Source organism: Phaseolus vulgaris, chromosome 3, assembly GCF_000499845.2.
Source record: "Phaseolus vulgaris cultivar G19833 chromosome 3, P. vulgaris v2.0, whole genome shotgun sequence".
Taxonomy (NCBI): Eukaryota; Viridiplantae; Streptophyta; class Magnoliopsida; order Fabales; family Fabaceae; genus Phaseolus; species Phaseolus vulgaris.
In genome coordinates this window covers 8,200,701-8,226,584 of record NC_023757.2, presented here as the reverse complement: position 1 = coordinate 8,226,584, position 25,884 = coordinate 8,200,701, and the positions used below count along the sequence as shown (strand labels likewise).

Sequence of the window (25,884 nt, the reverse complement as noted above, 5' to 3'; positions counted from 1 at the left end):
CTCTTCTTTATAGTAAAAAAAACTCTAAAAAATGAGAGTGCTTTATAGTAAAAAAAACTCTAAAAAATGAGAGTGCTTTATAGTAAAAAAAACTCTAAAAAATGAGAGTGTGACAAGCGTTTACCTCCTTATAGGTTCAAATCCTCTCCGTTGGAAGAGTAACAAGTGGCATATCTTCATTGGAGGAAAAATATTCTCCATTGAGGAGAGGACATGAGGACTTTCATGCCATCCTCGCCTATTTTCCTATTTGCACCCCTATTTTCCTATTTTACACCCCACTCATTTTTTCATTTACACCCTACTTTACTTTGGTCCAAAATAAAACACCCAATAAATCCTATACAATTTTTACAAGGCTAAGAAGAAGAAAAAATACTCTACGATCTCTTCATTAAAGCTCGATCTTCGTCTATCTTTGAGGCCTAATAGTTTCCATCATTCCCTCCCTCTTGAGAATGATTTGTCTTCATATTCGAATGATGCTCAATGACAACAATCTTTTTTTATTTGATTAGGTGTTTTCCTCCAAGGTCAAATATTAACCTACAGTGGACATCAAAGAAAAGTGAGATAAGAAATTTAAGACAATTGTATTCAATGAAAAAAATAAAGAAATAAGGCCCTTTGTTATTTTTTTATAAAAGTTTTGTTGGAAATAAATAAGACCATTTCAAAAATATTTTGTTCACTTTGTGTTGTTCATTGCCCATGATAAGCAACAACAATTACAAAGTATTGTTTTTGTGATTTTTGAGTAAGTATCATACGGAGAGTTCAAAGTATTGCAATTTCCCTTTAAGGATTCATTTTCAACTAGGTATGGGATGTTATAAGATATTCCTTGTCCTTTCTAGATTCCTCTTTTTCTTTTTCAAACAACCCCTCATTTGACTTTTTGTGGAGAAAATGTTTCTAACTTTATCTAGTTTAGCTCCAGACACATATGTTTCTTCAAGGACATCCTCACAAGGGTTTTCTATAAAAGAAGAGTTTATGTCAACGTCTGGTTCAGTTCTAGACAAAGGATTTTCCTTTTTTCTTTTTCTTCTCTCTCTTTTTTCCTACATCTTTCTTTCTTTAAGATCTTGTAATTTTTCTCTAAATTATTTTTCTCTTTTGACACAATTTTTTTCTCCATTTATAATTTTTCTTCCTTTTTTCTACAAGCTCTTTTACTCTTTTTGCCTTAAAGTTCTAAGTTTCTCAACAATAATGACAAGTTGATCATCTCTTTCATTCAAAATTTCCTCTTTCCTTTTATGAAATTTAGCATCCAAAAGTTTGAAACATTTTTCTAAAGATCCTAAGTTCTTAGAAGTATGCCTAGACATCTTAAGTTTTGTATTAAAATATTTTTTCACAAGAAGGAAAGTGAGTTTAGCATACAAGGTATATTTTCAGGAAAGAGAGGTGGGTCACATTGGACACTCTTAAATACCAAGTTTTTTCTAGCCAAAACTTATCCCAATGCACTTCACAAATATCCTTCACCAAGTCTTTGCAAGGCTTGAGGAAGGTATATGAAGAAGCTTTATGCACAAAGATGTGGCTCGTGTTGCTGCACTTGCCTATCAAAGTTTCTCATCATTTGTGGTGCTCTGCCTTGGCAGTTGATTTGAATGAAATTGATGGTGCAAAAGGTCAACTTAAACGGAATTCTAGGGTGAGGGCAAGCAAGTAGGAGTAATCCAGTTATTAAGTCTCGAGGTTAAAAGAAGGTAGAGAGTGTTGGGAGCTGTGTTACAAGGTAGTGAAGTGGTCTTGGAAGCTGATAGGTAGCAGAGGCAGGATATCTCCTAGGTTGATCTACTGTGATTCATGCTGCTATGGTTGGTTATGTTGTAAAGGGAAGAGTGCTCTTCTCTAATTCCAGTAGCATGGTCTTTGCCCCTCTACTGGTGTTTGTAGAAGTAGTATCTCTGTTGGGATTGGCATTTGTAATATGTTAGGACCTTGTGAGTCAATTATGGTTGGGATGGTCCGAGTTAGTGTGGAGGTGAAGGTGTGGCAGTATGGGATGGGTTGCTGGTTCATGCAGTTGTTTTTGTGGATTTGCTGCTGGATGGTCTGGTATGGAAGTAGCTAACATCATGATGTATGGTTGGATCGGTTTTTTAGATGACCCAAGGTTGGTTTGCCGAAGCATGGTACTGGAGTAGGGGTGTGCAATGGAAATATTAGAACTCACTTTGTGGAGTTGTTACACGGTCTGGCACGGACCGGTGTGAATGAAGGCCTTATAGATCCAGAACAACATTACATTGCTTAAGAGATGCAGATTATGGTCGTGTTCTCATGTTGGAGTACTTTGCTTTGAAGTAAAAGAAAGAAAGGGAGTTTTATTACTCCTACAGTAACCATCCAGTTTTGGACTTTTTTGTACAATTATCTTAGTAGTAGGTGTGTATGTAGGCTGATTCTATGTAGTACCCGTTTGATGCAGGGCAAGGGAGTGTTAAGAGATCTATCTTTTAACCGTGTTATGTATTTCTGTTTGCCTAAGCTAAGAGCGTTCTTGTATACGGGTTGGGACACCCCTTAAGTGTCCCATTTTATTTCATTAATTCATTGCTGATAAAAAAAAAACAAATATCCTTCCATTGAAAACTCAACACAAAGAGTTTTCTAAAGATAGAAAGTAAAAGAAATCTTAAAAATTAGAATTTAAATAGCAAAAAATAATCTAGACGAAACCTAATGTTGAGACTTGTAAGCATTTGTGAGCCTTCAAGATACACTCATTGTCTAAAAGCGTTTTCTAAAGAAAGCAATTAAAATAAAACTTTCAGGAGATGGAATAACACCAAAGGCTCTTCAAAGACACCTAAAGTAAAGATAACAGCCGATTAAAAAAATTGAAATAACACAAAAATTTAAAATCTATGAAGTTATTCTCTTCTTTCTCAAAAGTGTTTCTTTCCAAGCCTTTACTTGTTTTGTCCTCCAAAGGTGAGTACCCCTTGCATAGTCTTTTTCCTTCTCTAGGATGCTACCTAGAAGTTAACTCAATTCTCACAAAGAACAAATCCAAGGTATATTCTACTTCAAAAGGTCGATAATAAAATCAATAAAAGCTAAATTTGAAAAGTGAAACTCAAGAGAGATTAGAGATGAGACAAGCTCAAAGATTATTAAAAAAATTCAAGACAAGCAAGAAATTAAAGGCTATCAAAGAAAGTAAGCAAAAAAAAGGAAACACCTAAAGATAGGCATTAGAATGGATTACAAAATGAAAATAAAAAAATAAAAAAAAAATGATGGGCCAACTTTCTCATAACACCAAAGTGAAGCTATAACTCACTATTCCAATAAGGGTGTTTCTTCTTACAACTTGTCAAAGTTCTTCCCACACCCCATCAAAGAGATAAAATGACCAAAATGTCCCATTTAATTCGATCTCATTCTGGAAAGCTTTTTCTAGAATACATTCCAGGAAATTTATTCCAGAAAACACATTCTGAAATGTATTATAGACATTCTAGAAATCTTAAACCTGAAACCCTAAACAAACAATTAGTGAAAAATAACAATCTTGTCCACTCACTCACTTGTATCACTCAGCTATTTAGTAAAGGAGGGAAGAATTGTAATGCACTCAAGAAAGATTTGCACTCTAAAAACAAGGTTTACAATTGGTAGTAAACACTTCAAGTGAAAGATGACAAAGCTCTTACACTTGCTCACCAAAGATCCCCACAACAAAATTTAAGAAAGATTTGAAAGACAAGCAAGAAAAGCTTAAAAGAAAGAAAGCTAAACCAAATGGGAAAAAGGATAGTAACAAAACTTTAGAGAAGACAAACAAGAAAAACACTTAAAAAAAAGACTCAAAGAAACTTACTTAAACTTTAATTATGAAGGTTTGAATGTCCTTAGAAATTGTGAAAGCAAGAAGGATTAAATTTCACAAGTATGAACACAATTTTCCATATACTTAGAATCCTCTTTAGTGATTTGCAAAGTGAAGGTTGAAATGTGAATGCTCTCAATTTCTTTTGTCTTTGTTTTTATGGATTAATAAGTTCCATATCCTTTTTGCATGCATATTTTTTGTTGTTATTTCACTTTTCAATTTTCGAAAAAAGATGTTGGGTTTGGATTTAAATCATATGAACACTTGCATTCTATGTTTGGAATTAAATCAACCACTACTCAAACAACTTCTAATTTGTTTTTAGTTCTTCACAATTAAAATCAAAATAAGCAAAATGGATTTAAAGACTCCTGGAACACTAAGAACATAAGACTAAAGCAAAAGAGGTAAGGAAAAAAAAATCACACAAAAAAAAATTCAAAAACAGAATTTAGGACAATTAAAATCATGCTTTGAATACCACATGATGTGAGTTGATTTTAGGATTGCGCATTTTATTGGTTGCTCTTTGTTTATGATTTTTTATTTTTAGCAATGTAAGGTGAGAATCAAAGAAGATCCCCACTGGACACGAACTTAACCAAGTGGTTAAGTAAGTGTGAAGGTTCACTTCTAAGGGACAAAAAGAAAAACACAATTATATGGTGAAAATGATGCAATGGTGCGGAATTGAAGAGAATAAGGCAAAGATAACTAACAATTTAAGAGACAAACATGAAAGTATAAAGAGGAATGGAATGGAGGGTGCAAAGAAAGATAAAAAAGTGGAAGAGATGAAGAGAGCTTAGGAAGAAAGAAAGATGTCACGCCACTTGGAGAAGAGAGGACTCCAAGATGAGTGGTGCAAAGAGACGCCACTTGAGATGTTACCCACCCAAGATAAAACCCAAAAATGAGAGCTCACAAGTCTCACAAAATACTCCTACAGAGTTTCTTTACTATTCAACTTCAATTTCCAAATACATGGAGAGAGAGAAGGAGTGACTTGGAGAGCAAGATGAGAGAGGGTAGAAAAGGAAGGGGAGAGGGGTTGCGTAGGGTGTTGACCATGGTCAAAACTGCACTTTAGGCATAGTTTGTAGAAGTTAGGTTAAAAACCATAATTTTAGGTGCATGTGCCATGAAAAATGGGCTTGGAACAAGCCCATTTTGCTAAGTACACTCCTATTTATGCTATGTAAACCTACTATAGCTTATTCTTCTATTTGGATCCCTAAAGTGAGCCAATTTATTTACAAATATTTTGTCTTGTAAGAAGATCAGAAGAAAGAACATTTGATTTTCTGGTCTATGCCCAATTCCCCTTCTGCTGAGGTCCTTTCGATATTTGGTGGGGTTTTGTCTTGTATGCTGAGATGACGGATCAAAATTGGAAGTGTCTCTTGTCTCCTTGATCATCTTCTTGACTAACTGGATTACATCAATTGATATATGACAAAATCAAATAATTCAAAAGAATTTAGACAAACAAGAAATTAAGGCACACAAAATAAAAGATAGCACACCAAAAGGAAACCTAAAAATAGTTTTAGAGTGGATTAAAAATCAAAATTCAAACTAGATTGGTTCAGGCCGCGTTAATTCCCAAATTTATGTAATTTTTGTTTTATTGTTTGCAATTTTTATCACAGTTTTCTAACTCAATATATGAAAATTTCGTAAGAAAATGTGAGCAAAAACACCTCGTCCAAATAAAGTTTTTACCGAGAGCAAATCGCACACCGTTTCCAGATTTTTTTTCTAGCACTTGATTATCCAGGCTTTTATTATTTATGATTTTTTTTTCTAAATATTAAACATAGATTGAAGTGCTTAAATATAAAATTTCATACAATTTTATAGCGTTAATAGCTCAAAACAATTATTTCAATCCAGTGAAATTTCTACTCAAATTTTCCAACGAGAATGGAAACCTATAGGATCCAATGAAATTGAACAAAACAATGAAGACATTATGAAACCTGATTCTATGAAGCTTATTAATGGTATAATAATAAGTCAATGAACTCAAGAACATAAATTAAAAAGCGCACAACGCACTACAAATTTTTTTATTAAGGCATTTTCTTAAACAATTTGCAAACTACAACTAGACATTTCGTCAAACATATGGTAACCTATCATACATTGGAGTTTTTATGAAAAATTTGGATGCACATGACTTGGAACATGATTGAACTAGATTATAAAATGAAAATCAAACTGTTTTAAGATGATTTTACCGATTAAAATTGACTAAAGACTCAAAAATATAAAACAGCGACTACAAAAGGTTAATATAACCCCGGAAATGAATTTAATTAATAGAGATTTTTTTTAACCTTTTGTTAAGTTTAAGGTTTATTGTTGAATCTCAACAAAATATTCCAAGGTTTTTTAAACCTCTTACTCCTCACCAAGTCCCTTGTTACACATGCTACACTAAAACATATACCCCTTGTCTATCTCATACCATGTATATTCGCCTTCTCTTTTACATTAATGATAACAAAGCATTCATCCATGTAACATTGGTGAACAAACCACTGAAGCCCTTCAAATATACAATGATCCTGAACAAATTTATTGATGTAATAAAACAGAATGACATATCAAAGGGTTTCATGTCGTACTTGATCGAAATTGTCGTTGGTGGGAACATGGGAGGAGATGATATGGTGAGAGGGCACAGGGAAGAGTGAAGCAAAGGAAGAAAATGGTTGGCACTTCTGCTGCAGAAAACTAATAGGATAATTTATTAATAGCTTGTGTTTTGAATCACTGAAACGGGATTGGTTTGATTTGAATTAGAATCATGATATTGCCATATATTCAAACATAATACATTTAATCTTCATCTTCTACTATGCAAATCTCGTTCTTAGGGTTGAAGTAAACAATTGGGTTTACAGTGAGGCTTTAAGCACTTTTAACAGTATATGTAAAGGGTAAAGGAACAATCTTCTAGCATACATAGAAACAATTCTTCCAATTCTTCTCATAAATCAAACGTAGAAAGAAAAGGAGAACATCAAAAAGTATAAAAAAACGCGATTTTTCATAAATTGGAGGATTCCTCAAACTCGTTCAATCTCTCGTCCTTCTTCCTCCTCAATTCAGCCTCATAATTTCTCAGCCTCTCATTCATTCTCTCCTGTAGACAGCACAAGTACACCCACATCAAACACATGAAAAAAATCTTTTGAATGGGAAAAGGGTTTCAGAATATCCTAGCGAGGCTCCATTGGGTAGCTTCAGAAAGCCATAAAATTGAAGAGGCAGAAGAAGCAATTGAGAAGAGAAAAGAGAGTGATGGCATGCTAACCTTGTAGTCAGATTCAAGACGGTGCATAACGTAGAATCCGAGGACGCCTCCGAGGATTGTACCACTCATGATTCGAATGTAGCCCCATCTCTGAGAAGGAGGTTTCATTGTCGTTGTTTCACTCTTGATTTGTGCAGAGAATGGTTTCAGTTTCAGAATCAGTGTTTAATGGTATGGGCTTTCTTTTTTGGATATCTTACACTGGCCCAATTTTCAGAATAAACTAGTAATGACTTCTTCTTCCTGCACCCCTACGTTTTTCTTCCTGCACCCCCACAATTTTTTTAATCCCGAAATTAGCCTTGATCTTTTATTTGAAAAAGGGCACCATGGTTACCGGAAATCGGATCTGGGAGTGTGCTACAAATTCATCAACCCAGACTGATTCATTTTTTTTTTTTGGATGAGGGGTGTTTCAGAAGCAAATTTTGCATAAATTATTGATTTCTTGATTGATGAATCCGGAAGCCTGATTCTGTTACGGATTGGGAGATCCGAAATGCATACTTTTGTTATGTATTGGTGGATCCGGAATGTTTTTTTTTTAATGATGGATTTTTGAACGTGAAATACATATTTTCACATTCGGATTGGTGGATCCAAAATTTTACTGAAAGTGCCAATCCAAAAAATTTTCGGATTGAATAAAACAGAATGAAAAAAATAAATACAGTTAAAGTGTATTTTAGGGTTTTTAAAAAAATAATAAAAATATTTTGGTCTTTCCATAACATTATTGTGGGTGAAGGAAAACTGCCACTAGTAATTGTTCTCTAACCAATTATTTCTCTTTTCAGCTATTTCTTTGAGATATCAGAACAAATAACTCTTGATAGATTTCCTTTCATATTTGTAAAAGAATTTCAAATTGATTTCTTAAATGACTGTAAAAGTATTTAATTTTTAAAATTATTTGAATGAAAATTGAAATTAAAAGTATTGAAATATTAATTCTTATTAATAGTTATAAACACAAATATGTTTTCCAAATTAAACTTATCTTGAATATAAAAAAAAAATTGAAACTAATGTTGATCAAGCCTTGTTTAGTTAAACCAATCAGTATACATCTTTTTCTCACTATAAAATATTACATGTGTGGCTCAACTTTTAGGTGAAAAATCTATTTTTTTATGCAAATTTGTTTAGTAAATAAAAATATAAAAATTATTTATTTATATTTTTTATTAACAATTGTTGAATTTTCTTAAAAATTATTATTTTTATTTTTTATTTATTGTTCTTCTTTATATTACATTACATGCAACCTTTTTGTTGTTGTTTTGCACATATAAATAGGGTATTTATTTTATGAGTGTAAAATATAAATTATGTAATTTTGTATTAAGTGTTTGTAGGATTTTTTTGCATTTTTCAATTAAAAAAATTGGACCTTATTTGTTATTAAGATTATAAAAAATCTTGTTAGATGGACCTCATAGATGTATTTTAGATTCATAGTATATATATGTGTGTGTGAGTTTTGACTTGTTTGTTTATTAAAATCACTCAATAAAGCATAAAAAGTATCTATGTCAAGGAAAAATAATTAGAATCAGAAATGGACAAATTAATCTTAATTGAATTGATCCGTGAAAAATTGTCTAAACTGAAAAAAAAAATTGCTTACACTGAAATAAATTACAAAAACAATGAAGTTTTGTGTTCAAGTTTATTAAACTATTTTGAATTGTTTAAAAATGAATATTAAAAAATAATTTAAAAAGAAAAAAATGGTTTCTATGCAAAGTGGAACTAACAGATAATTGGCGTTAATGTGTGGTATACAAATTAGTAAAATACATGGCACTCGTGTATCTGTATTTTTTTTATTGTGTTGTCTTATTTTTTATTTTTTTTATCAGCAATGTGTTATCTTATTTTAACGATTTAAAATCTAATATTCAGATTAATTTTAATTTTGTATTTTTACTTAAATTAAATTCTAGAAAAGGAATATGAAATCACTAAATTAACGTTCTACTACAGTACATGATAAAACAAACAAATTCTTTAGTGTTCAATTCATTTATCGTAAAATATATTAGCTCGCCTGAAGCGAGGCAATACTCATTTTGGTGGTTGTGAACTTGATTCCGTCGGAATCAATCCCCAAATCCTCCGTCCCTCGCCGGAAGCGATTCCGTATATGAGCGGTGGCGCGCCTTCGATTCAACTCCTAACCGATGGAATCACCGGGTAAGTTAAGCTGGATCCACCCGTTACATTATCGTTCGATCAGTTTTCATTTCCCAACGAATTCGCGTTCGTTAATTTTCAGGTGCTTTGAGGGACACGTCGGTTATCGTGGTGACGCTGGACTCCGACGATGTCTGCATCATTGTGAGCCTCTCCACCAGAACGGACACTCAGGTAATCTACGTCGATCCCACCACCGGCGCGCTTCGCTACGTTGCTAGGCCAGGGTTCGATCTGTTCAAGTCGCAGGGTGAGGCCTTGGATTTCGTCACCAACGGATCGCGATTTGCTTGCAAGAGCAGGACTTCCGCAAGGGCGATATTAGGATACGCCGCGTTCGGGAACTTGGCGATGCTCCTCGTCGCGACGAGGTTGACTGCCAGCATTCCCAATATGCCGGGTGGCGGTTGCGTGTACACGGTGGCGGAGAGCCTCTGGATCAGGATTCCGCTGCACAACGCGGTGGCGCTGGGGAAAGGAGAGGCCAAGAACGTGCAGGAGTTGACGGAGCTTGATATTGACGGGAAGCATTACTTCTGCGAGACGAGGGATGTTACGCGCCCTTTTCCGAGCCGCTTCCCGGTGAGTCAACCTGATGAGGAGTTTGTTTGGAACGCATGGTTTTCTACGCCGTTTGTTGATATTGGCTTGCCGCGGCATTGCGTCACGCTACTTCAGGTTCTGTGTTCTCTTCTGTTTACATTTGAGTGCATGTAGTATAACTTAATTTTAAAGTATCGATTGTCTGTTGAACCCTGAGAATTGCAAGAAAGTAGTGAAAGTTGGATACTCCGAATGTGCAATTGAGTGAATGTAGTATAACTTGATCTTGATATATCGGTTGCTTGTTATCTTGTTAATGGCGTGAAAGTAGGATACTCTGAATTCGGGAGTTCAATACAGTTTATGTTACTCAAGGTTTTGAATTTTAGTCACGGTTGTAGTTTTGTTGTTCCGAGATTTTGTACGAAATTGCAAACAAGTGTGGCCACAAGTGTCGTTGTGTTGCAGTTAATACACCCCACAAACCTTGATGTTGTGATCGACATTTTAGTTGCAGACTGTTTTTTGAACCCTGGTTACCTGTGTTATCTTGCTAGCTGAAATGTTTTGTTTGTGCAAATTGGGCCAAGAAAGAAGAGTTTGTTAGGAGGTTGATGAATTTTTCTTTTCTACCTCCGTACTTGTGCAGGCTCTGTCTCAATTAGTGATTATTTTTTATTGCAATGCTGTACCAAAGATAGTACATGTATAGAGCAATTAAGATGTGAAATTCGCACGTGCATTCTTTTGTCTCACTTGGTCTTGATGTGTAGGGGTTTGCAGAATGTAGAAGTTTTGGAAGCTCAGGTCAACTAGAAGGTATTGTGGTTCTCACAGCTCGTCGGAGTAGGCTTCACCCAGGTACTCGATACTTGGCAAGAGGGCTAAATTCGTGTTTCAGTACAGGTGAATATATCTATCATTGACTGTTTAACTTGCATTTTTCCATCTTATAATGAGTTGATTTATTTACCCGTAAGAATAGCTATCTGTCTGACTTTAAGGAAATAATAATTTATTTTAACTTAATATTGTTTGATTATGATTTTCATACTTCATCATGTAAATTATGGTTTCAGTAGCTCTACTTGTTTTATGTTATTAAATAGAACCTTATTTTGCTTCCCATTATGCATTCATATCTTCGTTAAATTTCCCAAATAGGGAAAGTTTCACAATCACTTATTTCACCCTAGTTCTTTTTGTAGTGTAACTTGTGCTTACTGTTTCTTTTCTATCATTTATTCATCATATATTCTGTTTTGCTTTGATAATCATCATTTTGTGCACCTTAGTATTGCCACATGCCAAGTGTTTATTAGGTTCCATTTTACAGGAAATGAAGTGGAGTGTGAACAACTTGTATGGGTTCCCAAACGATCTGGTCAAAGTGAACCTTTCAACACATATGTGTGGCGAAGAGGCACTATTCCTATCTGGTGGGGTGCAGAACTGAAAATCACAGCTGCAGAAGCTGAAATTTATGTTTCTGATTGTGATCCTTATAAAGGAAGTGTACAGTATTATGGAAGACTGAGTAAGAGATATGATGCTCGAAATCTAGATGTACGTGCTGGTGAGAAATCAAACAGGAAAGCTTTGGTTCCCATTGTATGCATAAACTTACTTCGAAATGGTGAAGGAAAGTCAGAGTCCCTTTTGGTTCACCATTTCGAGGAGTCTATTAACTTTATTAGATCATCTGGGAAGCTTCCTTTTACTCGGGTCCATTTAATAAATTATGATTGGCATGCTAGTACAAAATTAAAAGGTGAACAAATGACAATTGAAGGGTTATGGTTACTTCTGAAAGCACCTACTATATCCATAGGTATATCTGAAGGGGATTATTTGCCTTCCCGACAACGAATAAATGATTGCAGAGGTGAAATTATCTACAATGATGATTTTGAAGGTGCATTCTGCTTAAGAACACATCAAAATGGGATAGTACGTTTTAACTGTGCCGATTCTTTGGATAGGACCAATGCTGCTAGTTTTTTTGGCTGCATCCAAGTATTCACTGAGCAATGTAGACGACTGGGTATATCACTTGATAGTGATTTGGCATTTGGTTATCAGTCAATGAGAAATAATTATGGTGGATATACTGCTCCACTGCCACCTGGGTGGGAGAAGCGATCTGATGCCGTGACAGGAAAAACGTATTATATCGATCATAATACCAGAACCACCACATGGATGCATCCATGTCCTGATAAACCATGGAAGAGATTTGATATGACATTTGAGGAGTTCAAAAGATCAACAATTTTATCTCCTGTATCTCAACTTTCTGACCTTTTCTTACTTGCTGGGGATATTCATGCTACTCTTTACACAGGTTCCAAAGCAATGCATAGCCAAATACTTAGCATATTCAGTGAAGAAACAGGAAAGTTTAAACAGTTTTCTGCTGCACAGAATGTGAAAATCACTCTGCAAAGAAGATATAAGAATGCAGTTGTGGATAGCTCTCGTCAAAAGCAATTAGAAATGTTTCTTGGAATGAGGCTTTTCAAGCATCTTCCATCAATTTCCCTTAAACCTCTACATGTATGTGACTTGCCAACTGTCAAAGTTAACTGAGTGATGCCTTTCTGTTTCTTTTTCATGTATCAAGTGCCTAGCAATTGCAGTTTCATAATTAATTTCATGTTAGTCACTGAATCACATCTCCTTTCACTTTTTGCATCTCTCTGTTGCTAAATTTTCGGTATTAATTTCTGCTTCTGGTTGAGGGATTCCACTTTAACTGTTGACTTGTAATCCCAGTTAATACCATAGAATTTTTTTAATGTGGGGACTTTTAAACCTTGTGGTTTACAGTGGGAACAGACTAGCTGTTACCAATAACTTGTTTATCTGATCATTGTAGGTACCATCTCGACCGTCTGGTTTTGTTCTCAAACCGATCGCAAACTTGTTTCCTATTTCTGGTGGTGAAGCTAGTCTTCTGAGTTTCAAAAGAAAAGGCCTTGTCTGGGTATGCTAAATGTTTTTCTCTGTTCTATCATGTATGAATTTTTCAATTATATTTGCCTGAAATTTTTATATATCTCATCTTACCAAAGTATGTATACATTTTCCTTTTACAGATTTGTCCACAGCCTGCAGATGTAGTTGAAATCATTATTTATCTTGGTGAACCTTGCCATGTTTGTCAGCTCCTTCTCACAATATCCCATGGTGCAGATGATTTAACTTATCCATCAACAGTTGATGTAAGGACAGGGCGCCATTTGGATGGGCTTAAACTGGTCTTAGAGGTCTGTATTTTGTCCTCATTATGTCTCACAACTCATAATATTAACGTGTGCATAATACTACTGAAAGAGTTGATCTTAATCATGCTATTTTAATAAGAAGTCTTGCGTTCATTTGTACTTTGTGCAACTTAAAACTTTCTAAAAGGAATATTTTGAAAGGCATCTTCAATTTTTAATTATTATTTTGACTGTATTAAATAAAAATATTTAAATTTTAGTAAGCAATGGTTTGTCTAGCTATAGTGACGAGCAACTTATTACTTTCTTTTATGGAGTTTTTATAGATACAGTTCTGACATGACATCTGAACCCTGTCTGACATCTATTGGCAGGGTGCTTCTATACCACAATGTGCAAGTGGGACCAACCTTGTGATACCCTTACCTGGGGCAATTAGTGCAGAAGACATTGCTATAACTGGGGCAAATTCTCGTCTTCATTCCCAAGATGCATCACCCTTCTCCTTACTGTATGATTTTGAGGAACTTGAGGGAGAGTGGGATTTCCTTACTCGTGTAGTTGCACTAACCTTTTATCCAACTGTTTCTGGAAGAAAACCATTAACGCTTGGTGAGGTATATGAGTCGTGGCTTGACTAACTATAATAGTCTTTGGCATTTTTATTTAATATTCTATGTGGGTTGCATGACTGTACTATTTTGTCTTGTGACTAAAAAATCCTATATATTGCAAATATGATGCTTAATTTAACTGAATAGGTGAGTTGATAATCAATCATTATAGGTTTAATATATTTGATGTGGATCCATTTTGAGGTATCTCTGTATTGTGTGAAAATTCCCCATTTTTAACTAGGGGATGCTAAAGTATCCTGTGCTTTTAATTCTAATGTTTCCTAGCTATGTGAATTGTCGTTAGTCGGTGTTAATTTAGACTGCATGTCACTAACAATGAAAACTTGTTCCTTTTCTAAATGGATTTGATTCTAGCATATTTTCATTATTTCCTTTTTTTCTCTAAATCAATTTTTAATTTGATGAAACAGAAATACTTTCTAAAATGTCAAGGTCTTGAAATAAATTTAAAAATGTATATCTAGACGAGTGCTCAAAAGGCAATGCAACATGATTTTGATTGTTCTTCTACCTTTTTACTAGACCAATGGTTGAATGCTCTACTTGCATATGTGCTCTCCCTATCACTATTAATTCAATTGCTGAGTTAATTTTCTATTGCTCTACTTCTATTTTCAAGGTAGGCATGTTAATTTGGGTTATGTAAATCTTTAATTGCTGCTATATGTTGTGGTTTTTCTATAGATTGAAATCCTTGGAGTTTCTCTTCCTTGGACTGATATATTTACCAATGAAGGCCCTGGTACAAGATTAGTTGAGCATGTCAAGAAGTTTCAAGAGGAACTTAATCCCTTTTTATCTGGTTCAGATACAAGTCCATTTAACCCTTCATCCATTGAAAAAGTATCACCACCCAAGCAAGTAGGCACTTCGGCTGACCTTTTTCTTGACCTCCTGTCTGGGGAGGACCCACTTCCACACCCACTTGCGCAACCAGTTACTGACGATGTTGTCTACCAGAAAAGTGACCCACTTGAGTTCTTGGACCTAAGTGTCGAAAATCATGGTGCCAAAAGTGACAGTAAATTTTCAGCAGAAGATGCCCGACATTCAGATAGTATTGCTCAACAATATTTGACGTGCCTTAAAACTCTTGCAGGGCCAGGTCTGGTATGTTATCAATTTCATGATGTTTCAATGAATCATCATAAATTTTCCAAAAGCATTATGTTCCATACATTATTCCATTACTGTTGTCGTCAAAGATAATTCATGACATAATATTTGGATATAAGTTTCATTCATGATTGTTATTTGTTATCAGATTCTGTGCAGTTTCCACTAAGGAATATTGTTATCTTAATTGCCAATGTTCACACTTGTATTTGCATCATAGTACAGTCACTTTTAATATTTGGATTAAAGTTTTGGTGAATTCTGCACTTCAGTGGAATTTGGAGCCAGCTTATATTGGTTAATTTAGAGGTTTTTGGAAAAGAAGGAGGGCAATATTTTGTGGTGGTGGTGTGCAGATTTTTCAGTTCTCGTGTATTTGGTTGGATTGAAAAGTGAGTTAAGGTTTTATATGTATTTGTGGGCTTTAGAAGGCAACTTCCCTATTATATTTTCTGAGGATTTGGAGTGTTTTATTGCATTGACAAGCATGTTTGACTTTACTCTTTCCTTTTTATTTATTTTCTTAGTGCGAAGGAAATCTCATTCTACATTTTTTATTTGAGTAAGCCCCTTAAATTAGGCCTCAAGGTTATATATAGGCCAGGGGTTTTCCATTTAGTCCCCTCGTTTTAGTCCTTTTTCACTTTATTTTTCTCTATTGTATTGGCCCAAAAGAGACTAAAGAGAACTGAGTTTTGCAAATTTGGGATTAACAGAAGGTTATTAAAATCTTTCGGACTAAAATGCCTGAAACCCTCCTTGTCTTTCTCTCTTTAAAGAGTTATTGTATAAAGAGAAAAATGGAATAGATGTGTTGTTTACACTCTGAGATATATAGGTCATGCTTACGGCTTCTCTCTCCAGTACTCATGGTTATTTCAAGGAGTTTCATTTTTCATAGGGAGAGAGTCTAGGCAGCCTTGATGCATATTGATTCCTTCTTTTCCTATCATGTATTGTCTTCATCTGTTTTAGAGGATATTTCTATTATGAGTCATACTTTCTCCATTTCTCACTAATACAATTTCTTTATCAGAAAATGGGAAATGAATGTATAAGATGTTGGAGAACTGGTTAATAGTGATTAGCAGGGCACTGAATGTATAAGTTATATTATATTTATAGCTCTTAAACGAAACAAGTAATTGTTCTATTGGTATCTTCAGTTTAAATCTAATCATGAAGTATTTTGGCTGTTTTATAGCAAAGAAAAATCAACTTCATTGAAGCCATGAAACTTGAAATTGAACGCCTTAAGTTGAATCTTTCTGCTGCTGAAAGGGATAGAGCCTTGCTATCTGTTGGAATGGATCCTGCAACCATAAATCCCAATGCACTTCTTGATGAAGCTTATATGGGAAAATTATCTAAAGTTGCAAACAATCTTTCCCTGCTTGGTGAAGCTTCTCTTGAAGATAAAATTATTAGTGCTATTGGTCTTGAGACTCTTGATGATAACCCAATAGATTTCTGGAATATTATCAGAATTGAGGAAACCTGTTCTGATGGCAAGTGTGAAGTGCGTGCTGAATTTAAAAAGGCAGTTCATTCATCTAGCACAATGTCATCTACTGGTTCTTCAGAAGCTTTATTCTTGTGTTCTCAATGTGAAAGGAAGGTTTGTAGAGTTTGCTGTGCAGGGAGGGGGGCACTTCTGCTTGTAGGATATAACACTAGAGGAGAGGTCATGAATTACAATGGTGCTTCAAGCCAAAGTGGCCAAGTTGATTTACCTGTAAATCGTTTATTAGCTCGAGATGGTATAATTTGCAAGCGGTGTTGCCAGGATATTGTGCTTCATGCATTGATTTTGGACCATGTGAGGGTTCTGATTAGCTTACGAAGAACAGAACGTGTGGAAAAGGCTGCTTGCAATGCTTTGACGCAAATCATTGGTTCATCCTGGGATTATCTTCTAGAAAAGAATAATGCCTATAATAACAAGCCTACTGGAAAAGCAGTACGTTTGTTACTGAACGGATATGAATCCCTTGCTGAATTTCCTTTTGGCAGCTTTCTACACCCGGTATATTTTTTAATTTAATATATTTTAATTTTTGCCACTGCGTCATTTTGTTTTACTTTTTCATGTGAAATATCAAGCCACGTACTGTTGCATCTACCAAAGATGTGTTTAATCAATGATATATGGCTTGCATCCAAAGTTGAACCATGCATGGACGAGATTAATACCAATTATCTTAATGATTTTAATTGTTATGGTTCATCGATGAATATGTTTTTGTAGAAAGAAAATCATTTGATACAACTGATGCAAGAACTTGAGAATAATTGTGTATGTGATTTTTTGTATCTGAATTCTTCTGTATGATTATGCTGTCTCATTTTGCTAGACAGTGGAGATTTTCAAGTGATATATCCAGAAACTATAGTAAAAAAAAATATAAGCCTTGTTTTCTTGAAAAGATTTAGAAAACTAGCAAATACCATAGCAAACCTATCTATCGTTATTTATATTGGCTGCTTTATAACAAATATTTAACTATTTTCAGTGGTTTAATCAACTGTCACTTTTTGATTATCCTCTTGTTTGTTTTGTACTAATTGCGTGTTAAGTGAAACATTACGGGGTTTAATTTTGTGTTGCTACTATTTAGCCAAAAGAAAATATTTTTTGCTACATTCGGGAGCCAATATGATTCTGATCTTTCAAATACAAGGGTAATCCTTCTTTTGCAACACATTTATATGCTATAACCATTAGCCATGCAATTGCAGTTTGAAGCAGCAGCAGATTCTGCTCCATTTTTGTCATTGCTTGCTCCTTTAAATTCTGGTTTGTGGTTATCATATTGGAAAGCTCCATCTAGTACCACTGCCGTTGAATTTGGAATTGTCCTTGGCAATACTTCTGATGTTAGTGGAGTTATATTAATTGTCAGCCCATGTGGCTACTCTGCGGCTGATGCTCCAATTGTAAGTATTCATTTGTCACATTTCCTTTTTTTCCTTTTATTGTTCATTGTGTTTAAAATTTAACTCTAGGAATATGTTGGAACAGGTACAAATTTGGGCAAGTAACAAAATACACAAGGAAGAAAGATCTTTAATGGGAAAGTGGGATCTGCAATCCATGATTAATTCTTCCTTAGAACTATATGGACCTGAAAAGTCAGGAACAGAGCATAAAGTGCCTAGACATGTGAAGTTTACCTTCAAGAATTCTGTTCGCTGCCGCATAATTTGGATAAGTTTACGCCTTCAGCGACCTGGTTCAAGTTCTATAAATATTGGAAATGACTTCAATCTGTTGTCTATTGATGAAAATCCTTTTGCACAAGAAACTCGACGGGCCTCATTTGGAGGATCTATTGAAAGTGAACCCTGTCTTCATGCCAAGAGGATTTTAGTGGTTGGAAGCTCCGTTAGGAAGGAAGTTGATCTTAAACCACAACAGAGCTCTGACCAGTTGGCCCTGACAGGGTGGTTGGAAAGAGCACCACAGCTAAATAGATTCAAGGTAAAATCTGTGCTATTTTGCTTCATCCTTTTGTGATAACCATTTTGTTTTTGAAGTTATCTCAATCTCAAAAATATATATTAACCTCTTATTTTATTAGGTTCCATTTGAGGCTGAAAGATTGATGGACAATGATCTTGTACTGGAGCAGTATCTGTCTCCTGTTTCTCCCCTGCTTGCTGGATTTCGTCTAGATGCCTTTAGTGCAATCAAGCCTCGGGTTACCCATTCACCTTTTTCAGATGTACATAGCAAAAGTTTTCCTTCCCTTGTGGATGACAGATACATCACTCCAGCTGTACTGTATATTCAAGTATCTATTCTCCAGGTAATTAATTACTGGAACATTACTGCTTCTGTCACTTTTCTCTTGCCTAGATCAGTGGAGGTTCTCCTTCCATGAATTGCTATGTTTAGTAGAGCTCTGATTCTGTATACCTATTTTTTTTTTTTTCTGGCCATGGTTGTTTGGCACCTGCACAGTAATATGCAGAATGAATTTTAAAAGAAGAAAAAAGCATCAAGGTTTAATTCACAAAGCATTTTTTTTATATCCACGAAGAAGCATAAGTTGTACACTTTTTAAGTAATAGAAAAATGGTTCGTCCGTTGTTTGTTTTTTAGTTACACTTCATAGAAATTTTTCTTTCATAAGGGTAGATTTTTTTAATAGAAACGAGAGTGCTAAGGCATCACTATGTTGTTTGTACCCCAACTATGTTAGCACCACAAACAACATCAATCATTTGCAGCACCTCAAAATATTATAAAAAGAAAGAAGAAAATATGAAAATATTGGGGGGACCAAACCTGATCCATTAATCCCTAACCCTTTAAAAGGGTAAAATCAAATCTTTCTAGTGCCAAACTAGGAAGATTATCCCACCAAGTATAACCTTGACATCTAGTGCCAAACTCAATGAGTTTATCCCACGCACTGATTACTTTCTCTAAAAATATGCAAACAATGAATGCACATAGTATTACTATTTACACAACAATTCAACTTGATTCTAAGGAATAATACGTGTATTAGACCGAGCTTAAATAATAAGTTGAGAGTTACGCTCAATCCAAAGATTAGTCCAATCACACTTATCATCCCAGCATATAAAGCATTATGAACACTAAGCTATGAAGAGAAATAACCCACAATGGAAGCATGATGATCGCTAAAAATAATCCCACAGCCAAATACACTAGGAGAACCTTTAGCTGTCCCATCAGTATAAGTATATTACATTTAAACCAATGTGAAGGAGAATGAAGCCAAAAAATCAGGATAATAAGCTTTTGCACATTGGACTCCTACAATCGGCATAACATTTCTTTGCCGGATTGACCTCGACATAAGGGTAAAAAGTACGAACTCTTAGTTTTAATGATATTTTGAAAACTCCTACGTATATTTTTATCATAAAATAGCAATTCGAAAATCTTAATCTCTTCGCTTAGGTGAAGAAATATAAATGATTCTATATTACATTGGCTAGAGGCATAAATGGTCCACCTAGTCTATGCTAAAATTCTATTTTTTGTTTAATTGGAAAGGGGCGACCAGGATTGATTTGTAGACCTCTAACTCTCTAAAGGCTTTTTTATGAACCAACTATTCCATAAACCTAAACTGTCGAATAGATACTTTTTTTTTTACATTTGACACCTACCCACCCCTCTTTTGAAATATTACTTTCTATTGATCTTTTATGGGTGAAACGACCGGATTATTTTGATTGATTGCAGGAACCCCATAGCATGGTCACCATTGGTGAGTACCGATTACCAGAGGCCAGAGCTGGAACACCGATGTACTTTGATTTTTCTAGCCAGATACAAACTCGCAGAATTTCTTTCAAACTACTCGGAGATGTTGCAGCTTTTACTGACGACCCATCAGAACAAGATGATTCTGGCACTAGAATTTCTCCACTGGCAGTGGGGCTATCTTTGTCTAATAGAATTAAACTGTATTACTATGCTGATCCATATGACCTTGGCAAATGGGCTAGTCTGGGAGCAGTTTAATTACACGTCAGTACTGGTTATTACATTGATTGATTGTGTAAAAACCTTTTCACATTATGTTGTATTATGGTATGTAAAGTTCTTCCATTGATGTAATAGTATGATAGGATTATTCTATTAGGAATATTATTTGTATTATTTCTGGGTTAGCTTGGAAAGGTGGGATTTGGGTGTTTTGATTGACTTTGCGATTGGAGGTTCCATTTCAGTAGTTATTTAGTTTACCAAAAGGGTGAATTTCATTTTTGACTTATATTTTTAATAAATTTGTTTCTCTCAAGTTTTATTATTTTATACTATTTTTTAATTAGAATACTGTCTATGTGTGTGTACATGTATTTTTTATTTTTTAAAAAGTGTATATTTGGTGTATAAATAAAAAAAATTGTGAATCAATTTAGTAGTACAATTAAAATCAAAATTTTATTCAAAATTAGAATATTAGAATATTTTCTTTTATTTATATTATGTATGTGTTACGAGAGTAATACTGAGATCATCATTTAAATATATAAACATTAATTTAATAAAAAAAAAGTAAATTTATTCAATATTTAAAAATTTATTTTTTATTATTTTTTTTAAAAAAAGTTTATACAAGTCAACTCATGTGTGCGACCGATTAATTGATCCATATTTGACAGATTATATAATGGATCAAATTCATATTTACTATGGACTTTTTTTTTTCTTTTCTTATTTTCATATAATACAAAATATGAAAATACTTTTTTATCCTTTCATTTGCATATTCAGAATTATATAATCTGGAAGTTTAATCTTGAATTTGGATATAATTTATGAATTATATAATCCGAAATATATTTTTAAAAAAGGTATTTCAAATTATATAATTTGAAAGTTTAGATTTAAGAGTAGCTTTTGGGTTATGTAATACAACCATGCATTTGAAAAAAAGGCTTTCAGATTACATAATTCGAAAGTTAATCTCATATTGGAAAGACTTTTGGATTATGTAATATGGAAACTAATCATGTTTCTGAAAAAAAAAACTTTTGTATTACATAATCGGAAAGCTAGTTACGAATTTGGAAAAAGACTTCTGAATTACGTATTCTGAAATATTACAAATAGACATATTTTAACACCAAAAATTTATGGAGGTGAAAGAATAATATATGAAGGGGGCAGGATGAAGCAGTCTTACTGCATGTGACAGGTCAACCCAGTCCATACTTGCTAGCTATACAAAGTGGGTCAGCAGAAATTGTCACCCATAATAGTATGCGGTTGCAATATTTTAAGTTGAAACTGGCAAGCTGATCAACACCACTTGATCTTACCTAAAGCAGAATTTATTGGAAATTTTACCAAAATGGTGCACTTTAGTTTGAAAATTACGTAAATGAGTAAATGTAGAAAAAATTATATGAATGCGCATTTCTGAGTCAAAGTTGCTAATGGTGTAGGCAACATCAATAAATTCATTAATTTGTCCATTTTTTTTATATTAAAGTTGTCAATCGGATTGACAACTTCAGTTTAAATAAAGTTGGACATTAGATTGACAACTTTAGTATATTTTATCTCAATTAAAGTTGTCAATTTGGTTGACAAGTTCAGTTGAATTTTTTTTAAATAATTAATATATTTTTAAAATTAAAAATGTATATAATAATAATTTAAAAATTATTTAAAATTACATTAAGTGAATAAAATATTGTGAAAATTTGTATTTTATAAATAAATAATATTAAAAAAAATTAAAACTAAATTTTGTTTTTACAAACGATAGTTGATTAACATGTATAATAACATTCCTTACCTTCCCTCATAGATAATTACGACATTTTATCATTTAACTAATTTCATTTACTTCTTTATGACAACTTATGAGATGAAACAACCCACAGTACAAACAAAGTTATTAGTTATGCGATCTGAGTTCAAGCAAACATTTTCCTAGATAGATCGCATATCGTTAGAGAAATTAACTCAAGCATACGATGGGGGAAAGAGGTATGGTCATATGACCACAAATCTAGCGGAATGCATTAACTTTGTACTTAAGGGAGCTCGTTCTTTGTCGATTTTCACTTTGGTTAAGACAACTTTCAAAAAAACAAAAACATGATTTGTTGAACGAGCATTCAAAATAGACATCATGTTACGCACAGGTCATTATTATCCAGAAAATATCACAACCTTACTTAGAAAATATCACAGCCTTACTTAGAAAATATCAACAAGGTTCATCTATGTGTTTTGTGGAAAGGTTTAATGCAGAAAATTCTAAATTTGATGTCCAAGAATTAGCCACCCCCAACATGGTCGACAACCTCAGTCATATACAATTAGATTAAATGATTGATGGTGTGATTGTGACCACTTTCAAGCTCTTCGACTTCCTTGTCGTTCGTTATGGCTCCTCTTGTCATTTACAAATGACGGCATTCATTAATCCAGTTTATAACATCCACACAATTAGAAAGACATATATCAAGTTGAATTTCATCCCGTTCGAAACGAGGATTTTTTTATCTACTTATATTGGGCCAAATTTCATACTTGATCCCCACATGTGACGTAAAAACTCGAGACGATCAATTACAACTCGTTTGCATAATGAAATGGATCAACCAATTCAGAACAAGCCAAAAAATGTTCTTACTATCACAATGAAAGTCACAACAGAGGAAATTGTCCACTTAAAAAGTAGAATAATCCTTTGTAATGTTGTTGTCATCAAATATTTTAATATCTTATTCTTTTAATGACTTATATTCAATAATTTAATTTTTAATACATTTATTTTAGCATAAATACATTTATATTATTACTTTTTACATATTATATAATTTATACATATATCATATCATATATTTTTTATAAGTGTATTTTTAACTTTAACAATATTTAAAAATTAGAAAATATTTTTAATTTATCACAATTTTTAACCCAATTATTTAAAATTATTGTAAAAGAAAATCATTTTAATTTTTCAACTTTATATATCATTTTCTTAAATAAAATTAAATTAAATTTTGGTATTATTTATAAAATAATTTTTGTAACTATATATTTTTATTTTAAAAAATATTAATTATCATTTGTTTCAAATTGAAAACTTTAATTGATATAATGAAGTTGTCAATCCATCCAATTTTATTTAAACTAGAGTTACCAATCCAATTGACAACTTTAATTAAAAAAAATTACAGATTAATGAATTTAATTAATGCTACCTACATCATTTACAACTTTAACCGAGAAATACTCCCTTTTTCGCATTTTTGCATTTGCTCTTTTACTTAATTCTCAAACTAAGTGCATCATTTTGGTAAAATTTTCGAATCTATTCTTATGATTCATGTATTTATGTAGCCTTCTCATTCCCTCATTCACGATGGTTAGTGATTTTCAATGAGCTTGGTACCATAAAGGCACGCGTTTGGTTTTAATAAAAAAACGTGATTTAAATAAATAGCAAACAAGGGCGATGAAGATGGGGAGGTTCCACGGTGGACAAAGCGATGGAACCTTATCTGGAATGAGCCAATGGATTTCCACCATCAGATCACACCACTTATTCAAATAACATCCACATCTTGTTATTGTCCGGGGCTAACGTTACCCAATGGCTCATTTGCTAACACCACCTCCTACCACTGCTGCAACACCTCTCTCCGCCGCCAGAGCCCGGAAGAGCCTCCTCTATTCTTGGAAAAATGGTCACTTTCCAACGTCAAAAGTGTGCTGCTTTCATCACCAATATCAACAGTCACAGCCCTCTTCCATCTCCGATCTTAATAAAGTCCCTCCTCATCGTGGCCACTCTCTGCATCGCAGGTATCTATCTCCTTTATTATCAGCATCAACTGCAAAACTTGTAATACTTTATAAGTTCTCAAAATAAACAAATGTTATTAATTTATTATTATTGTTATGCTTTATTGAAATTAAATGGAATAAGGAATGGTGCATTGTTATTACAATTACAATATTGCATGTAGGACATTAGTGGGGTTGAGTGGTGCGGCAGTGGTGGGGTTGGGTTTGGTTGATGAGCAAAGGGCAAGTGGTGCTGCAAGGCGTCCACCGCCTCCACCGACGGAGAAAAAGGACCCCAGCGTGAGTGGTGTTATGGCTAAAATATTGGCTAGCAAGAGGAGAAAAGAAGCCATGAAAGAAGAAGTTGACATGCTAAGAGCGAGAGGCAAAAGTGTAAATAAAGAGGCACCACCACCACCACCTCCTCCTCCTCCTGAATAGTTTCCATGTGTTTAACCTTTCTATTGTCGCTTTCAAATGGTTAATGTTAGTGTTGTATTACTATTATAAGACCTTTTAGCTGCACAGGTTTTATGGAGTGAAATGACCTTCTTTCTTGAAAGGAATAAATGTGGTTTTCATTTACAATTTTCATTTACCAACTTCTTAAATCAGGTTAGGGTGGAACAGCACTACTCAAAGATTTTTAAGTCATATAACTGTCAATAATGGTTGCGCTTACAAAGAGCTAATGTTGATATTCCATTACTATCTTACGACAAATGTATGAAAAGTTAGATAATAATTTGTTTTTAGAAGTGGATATCGAATCCACAATTAACATTGAATCTTCAATAAACATTTAACTCACAATGAAGAATTCTAAAATTTGAAGTATAATATTTACTAAATATGAAAAGATGTGTAAAAATTTGTTTGAAAGGTTGTTTGTATAATGAATTTCTAAGAAATTAAATAAAAGCAAAGTAAATGGTTTGGATGAGTAAATTGAGAAAATTGGAATTTGGTTTATCCTTCTGACTTTTTTTTATCTTCAATTATAAAAACATATAATATAGCATTGCATCTTTATTGACATTGATGCACATATAAAAATCATTTATATTGATTTTTCGCATACAAAATTATTAAGAATATTTCTTAAATATTGATTTCTCGCATATTTATAAAAACCTTTTATCATGACGAACAAATGTTATAAAACAATTAACATTTTAAATATATTTCTAGCATTAAAAAATGTTAAACATGATCATTTATGTCATATGCTTAAAAATACTTTCTAGTCAAATCTAAGGATCAAAATTATGAATAAAGATTCAAACTTTAATAATAAAATAAAATATTATAAATAAATCAAAAAAATATTATAAATAAATATCACCTCAATACATAAGAGTTTGAACAAATTCTGAGTGTTTCTCCTTAACGACTGTCTTCTCTAGGATTTTCTATTTCTCAATATCCTCCCAATGATGTATAGAGTTATGTCTCACGCCTTCTATTTAACCTAATTGGGCTTGGGCTAAGTGACATTTCGCTCAAGCGAGATATTGTTTGCTTAAGCGAGTTTGACGAGAAAAAACCTAACTTTATTGGACTGAACTCGCTTAAGCGAGTCTTGGGCGAGTTCCTCTGGAGTGATCATGATTGGGTGAGTCCCCAATGTTTCAACTTTGTCTTTTCATCTTGTCCATTCTTCTTTAGCCTTTTTTTCTCTA

General features: G+C 33.6%; 3 protein-coding genes across 3 annotated transcripts; 2 read left to right on the top strand and 1 right to left on the bottom strand.

The window, feature by feature from the left end:
* Positions 1 to 6,683: 6,683 nt before the first annotated feature.
* LOC137806539 (uncharacterized) lies at positions 6,684 to 7,339 on the bottom strand. Its single transcript, XM_068606732.1, has 2 exons — positions 7,182 to 7,339; positions 6,684 to 7,010 (listed from the first exon to the last, which is right to left on the bottom strand). The coding sequence occupies exons 1-2, from the start codon at positions 7,287 to 7,289 to the stop codon at positions 6,915 to 6,917; spliced, it is 204 nt and encodes a 67-aa protein (XP_068462833.1). The 5' UTR covers positions 7,290 to 7,339; the 3' UTR covers positions 6,684 to 6,914.
* Positions 7,340 to 9,178: 1,839 nt separating this feature from the next.
* On the top strand, positions 9,179 to 20,690 carry LOC137806538 (probable phosphoinositide phosphatase SAC9). The gene is made up of 13 exons (XM_068606731.1): positions 9,179 to 9,380; positions 9,463 to 10,058; positions 10,697 to 10,829; positions 11,260 to 12,479; positions 12,802 to 12,909; positions 13,022 to 13,192; positions 13,525 to 13,767; positions 14,473 to 14,898; positions 16,109 to 16,930; positions 17,644 to 17,841; positions 17,927 to 18,385; positions 18,486 to 18,713; positions 20,129 to 20,690. The coding sequence occupies exons 1-13, from the start codon at positions 9,368 to 9,370 to the stop codon at positions 20,408 to 20,410; spliced, it is 4,899 nt and encodes a 1,632-aa protein (XP_068462832.1). The 5' UTR covers positions 9,179 to 9,367; the 3' UTR covers positions 20,411 to 20,690.
* A 3,193-nt stretch (positions 20,691 to 23,883) lies between these two features.
* Positions 23,884 to 24,790, top strand: LOC137806537 (uncharacterized). Its single transcript, XM_068606730.1, has 2 exons — positions 23,884 to 24,220; positions 24,385 to 24,790. Exons 1-2 carry the CDS (start codon positions 24,009 to 24,011, stop codon positions 24,641 to 24,643), a joined length of 471 nt encoding a protein of 156 aa, XP_068462831.1. The 5' UTR covers positions 23,884 to 24,008; the 3' UTR covers positions 24,644 to 24,790.
* The last annotated feature ends 1,094 nt before the right edge of the window (positions 24,791 to 25,884 follow it).

Excerpts from the sequence above, each read along its gene's own strand:
- LOC137806539 (XM_068606732.1), bottom strand. The coding sequence starts at position 7,289 with ATGAAACCTCCTTCTCAGAGATGGGGCTACATTCGAATCATGAGTGGT. Across the intron at positions 7,011-7,181 it reads GTCTTGAATCTGACTACAAG|GAGAGAATGAATGAGAGGCT; the intron begins GTTAGCATGCCA and ends TGCTGTCTACAG.
- LOC137806538 (XM_068606731.1), top strand. Across the intron at positions 12,910-13,021 it reads AAAGAAAAGGCCTTGTCTGG|ATTTGTCCACAGCCTGCAGA; the intron begins GTATGCTAAATG and ends TTCCTTTTACAG. Across the intron at positions 17,842-17,926 it reads CTGCGGCTGATGCTCCAATT|GTACAAATTTGGGCAAGTAA; the intron begins GTAAGTATTCAT and ends ATGTTGGAACAG.
- LOC137806537 (XM_068606730.1), top strand. The coding sequence starts at position 24,009 with ATGGCTCATTTGCTAACACCACCTCCTACCACTGCTGCAACACCTCTC. Across the intron at positions 24,221-24,384 it reads GGCCACTCTCTGCATCGCAG|GACATTAGTGGGGTTGAGTG; the intron begins GTATCTATCTCC and ends TATTGCATGTAG.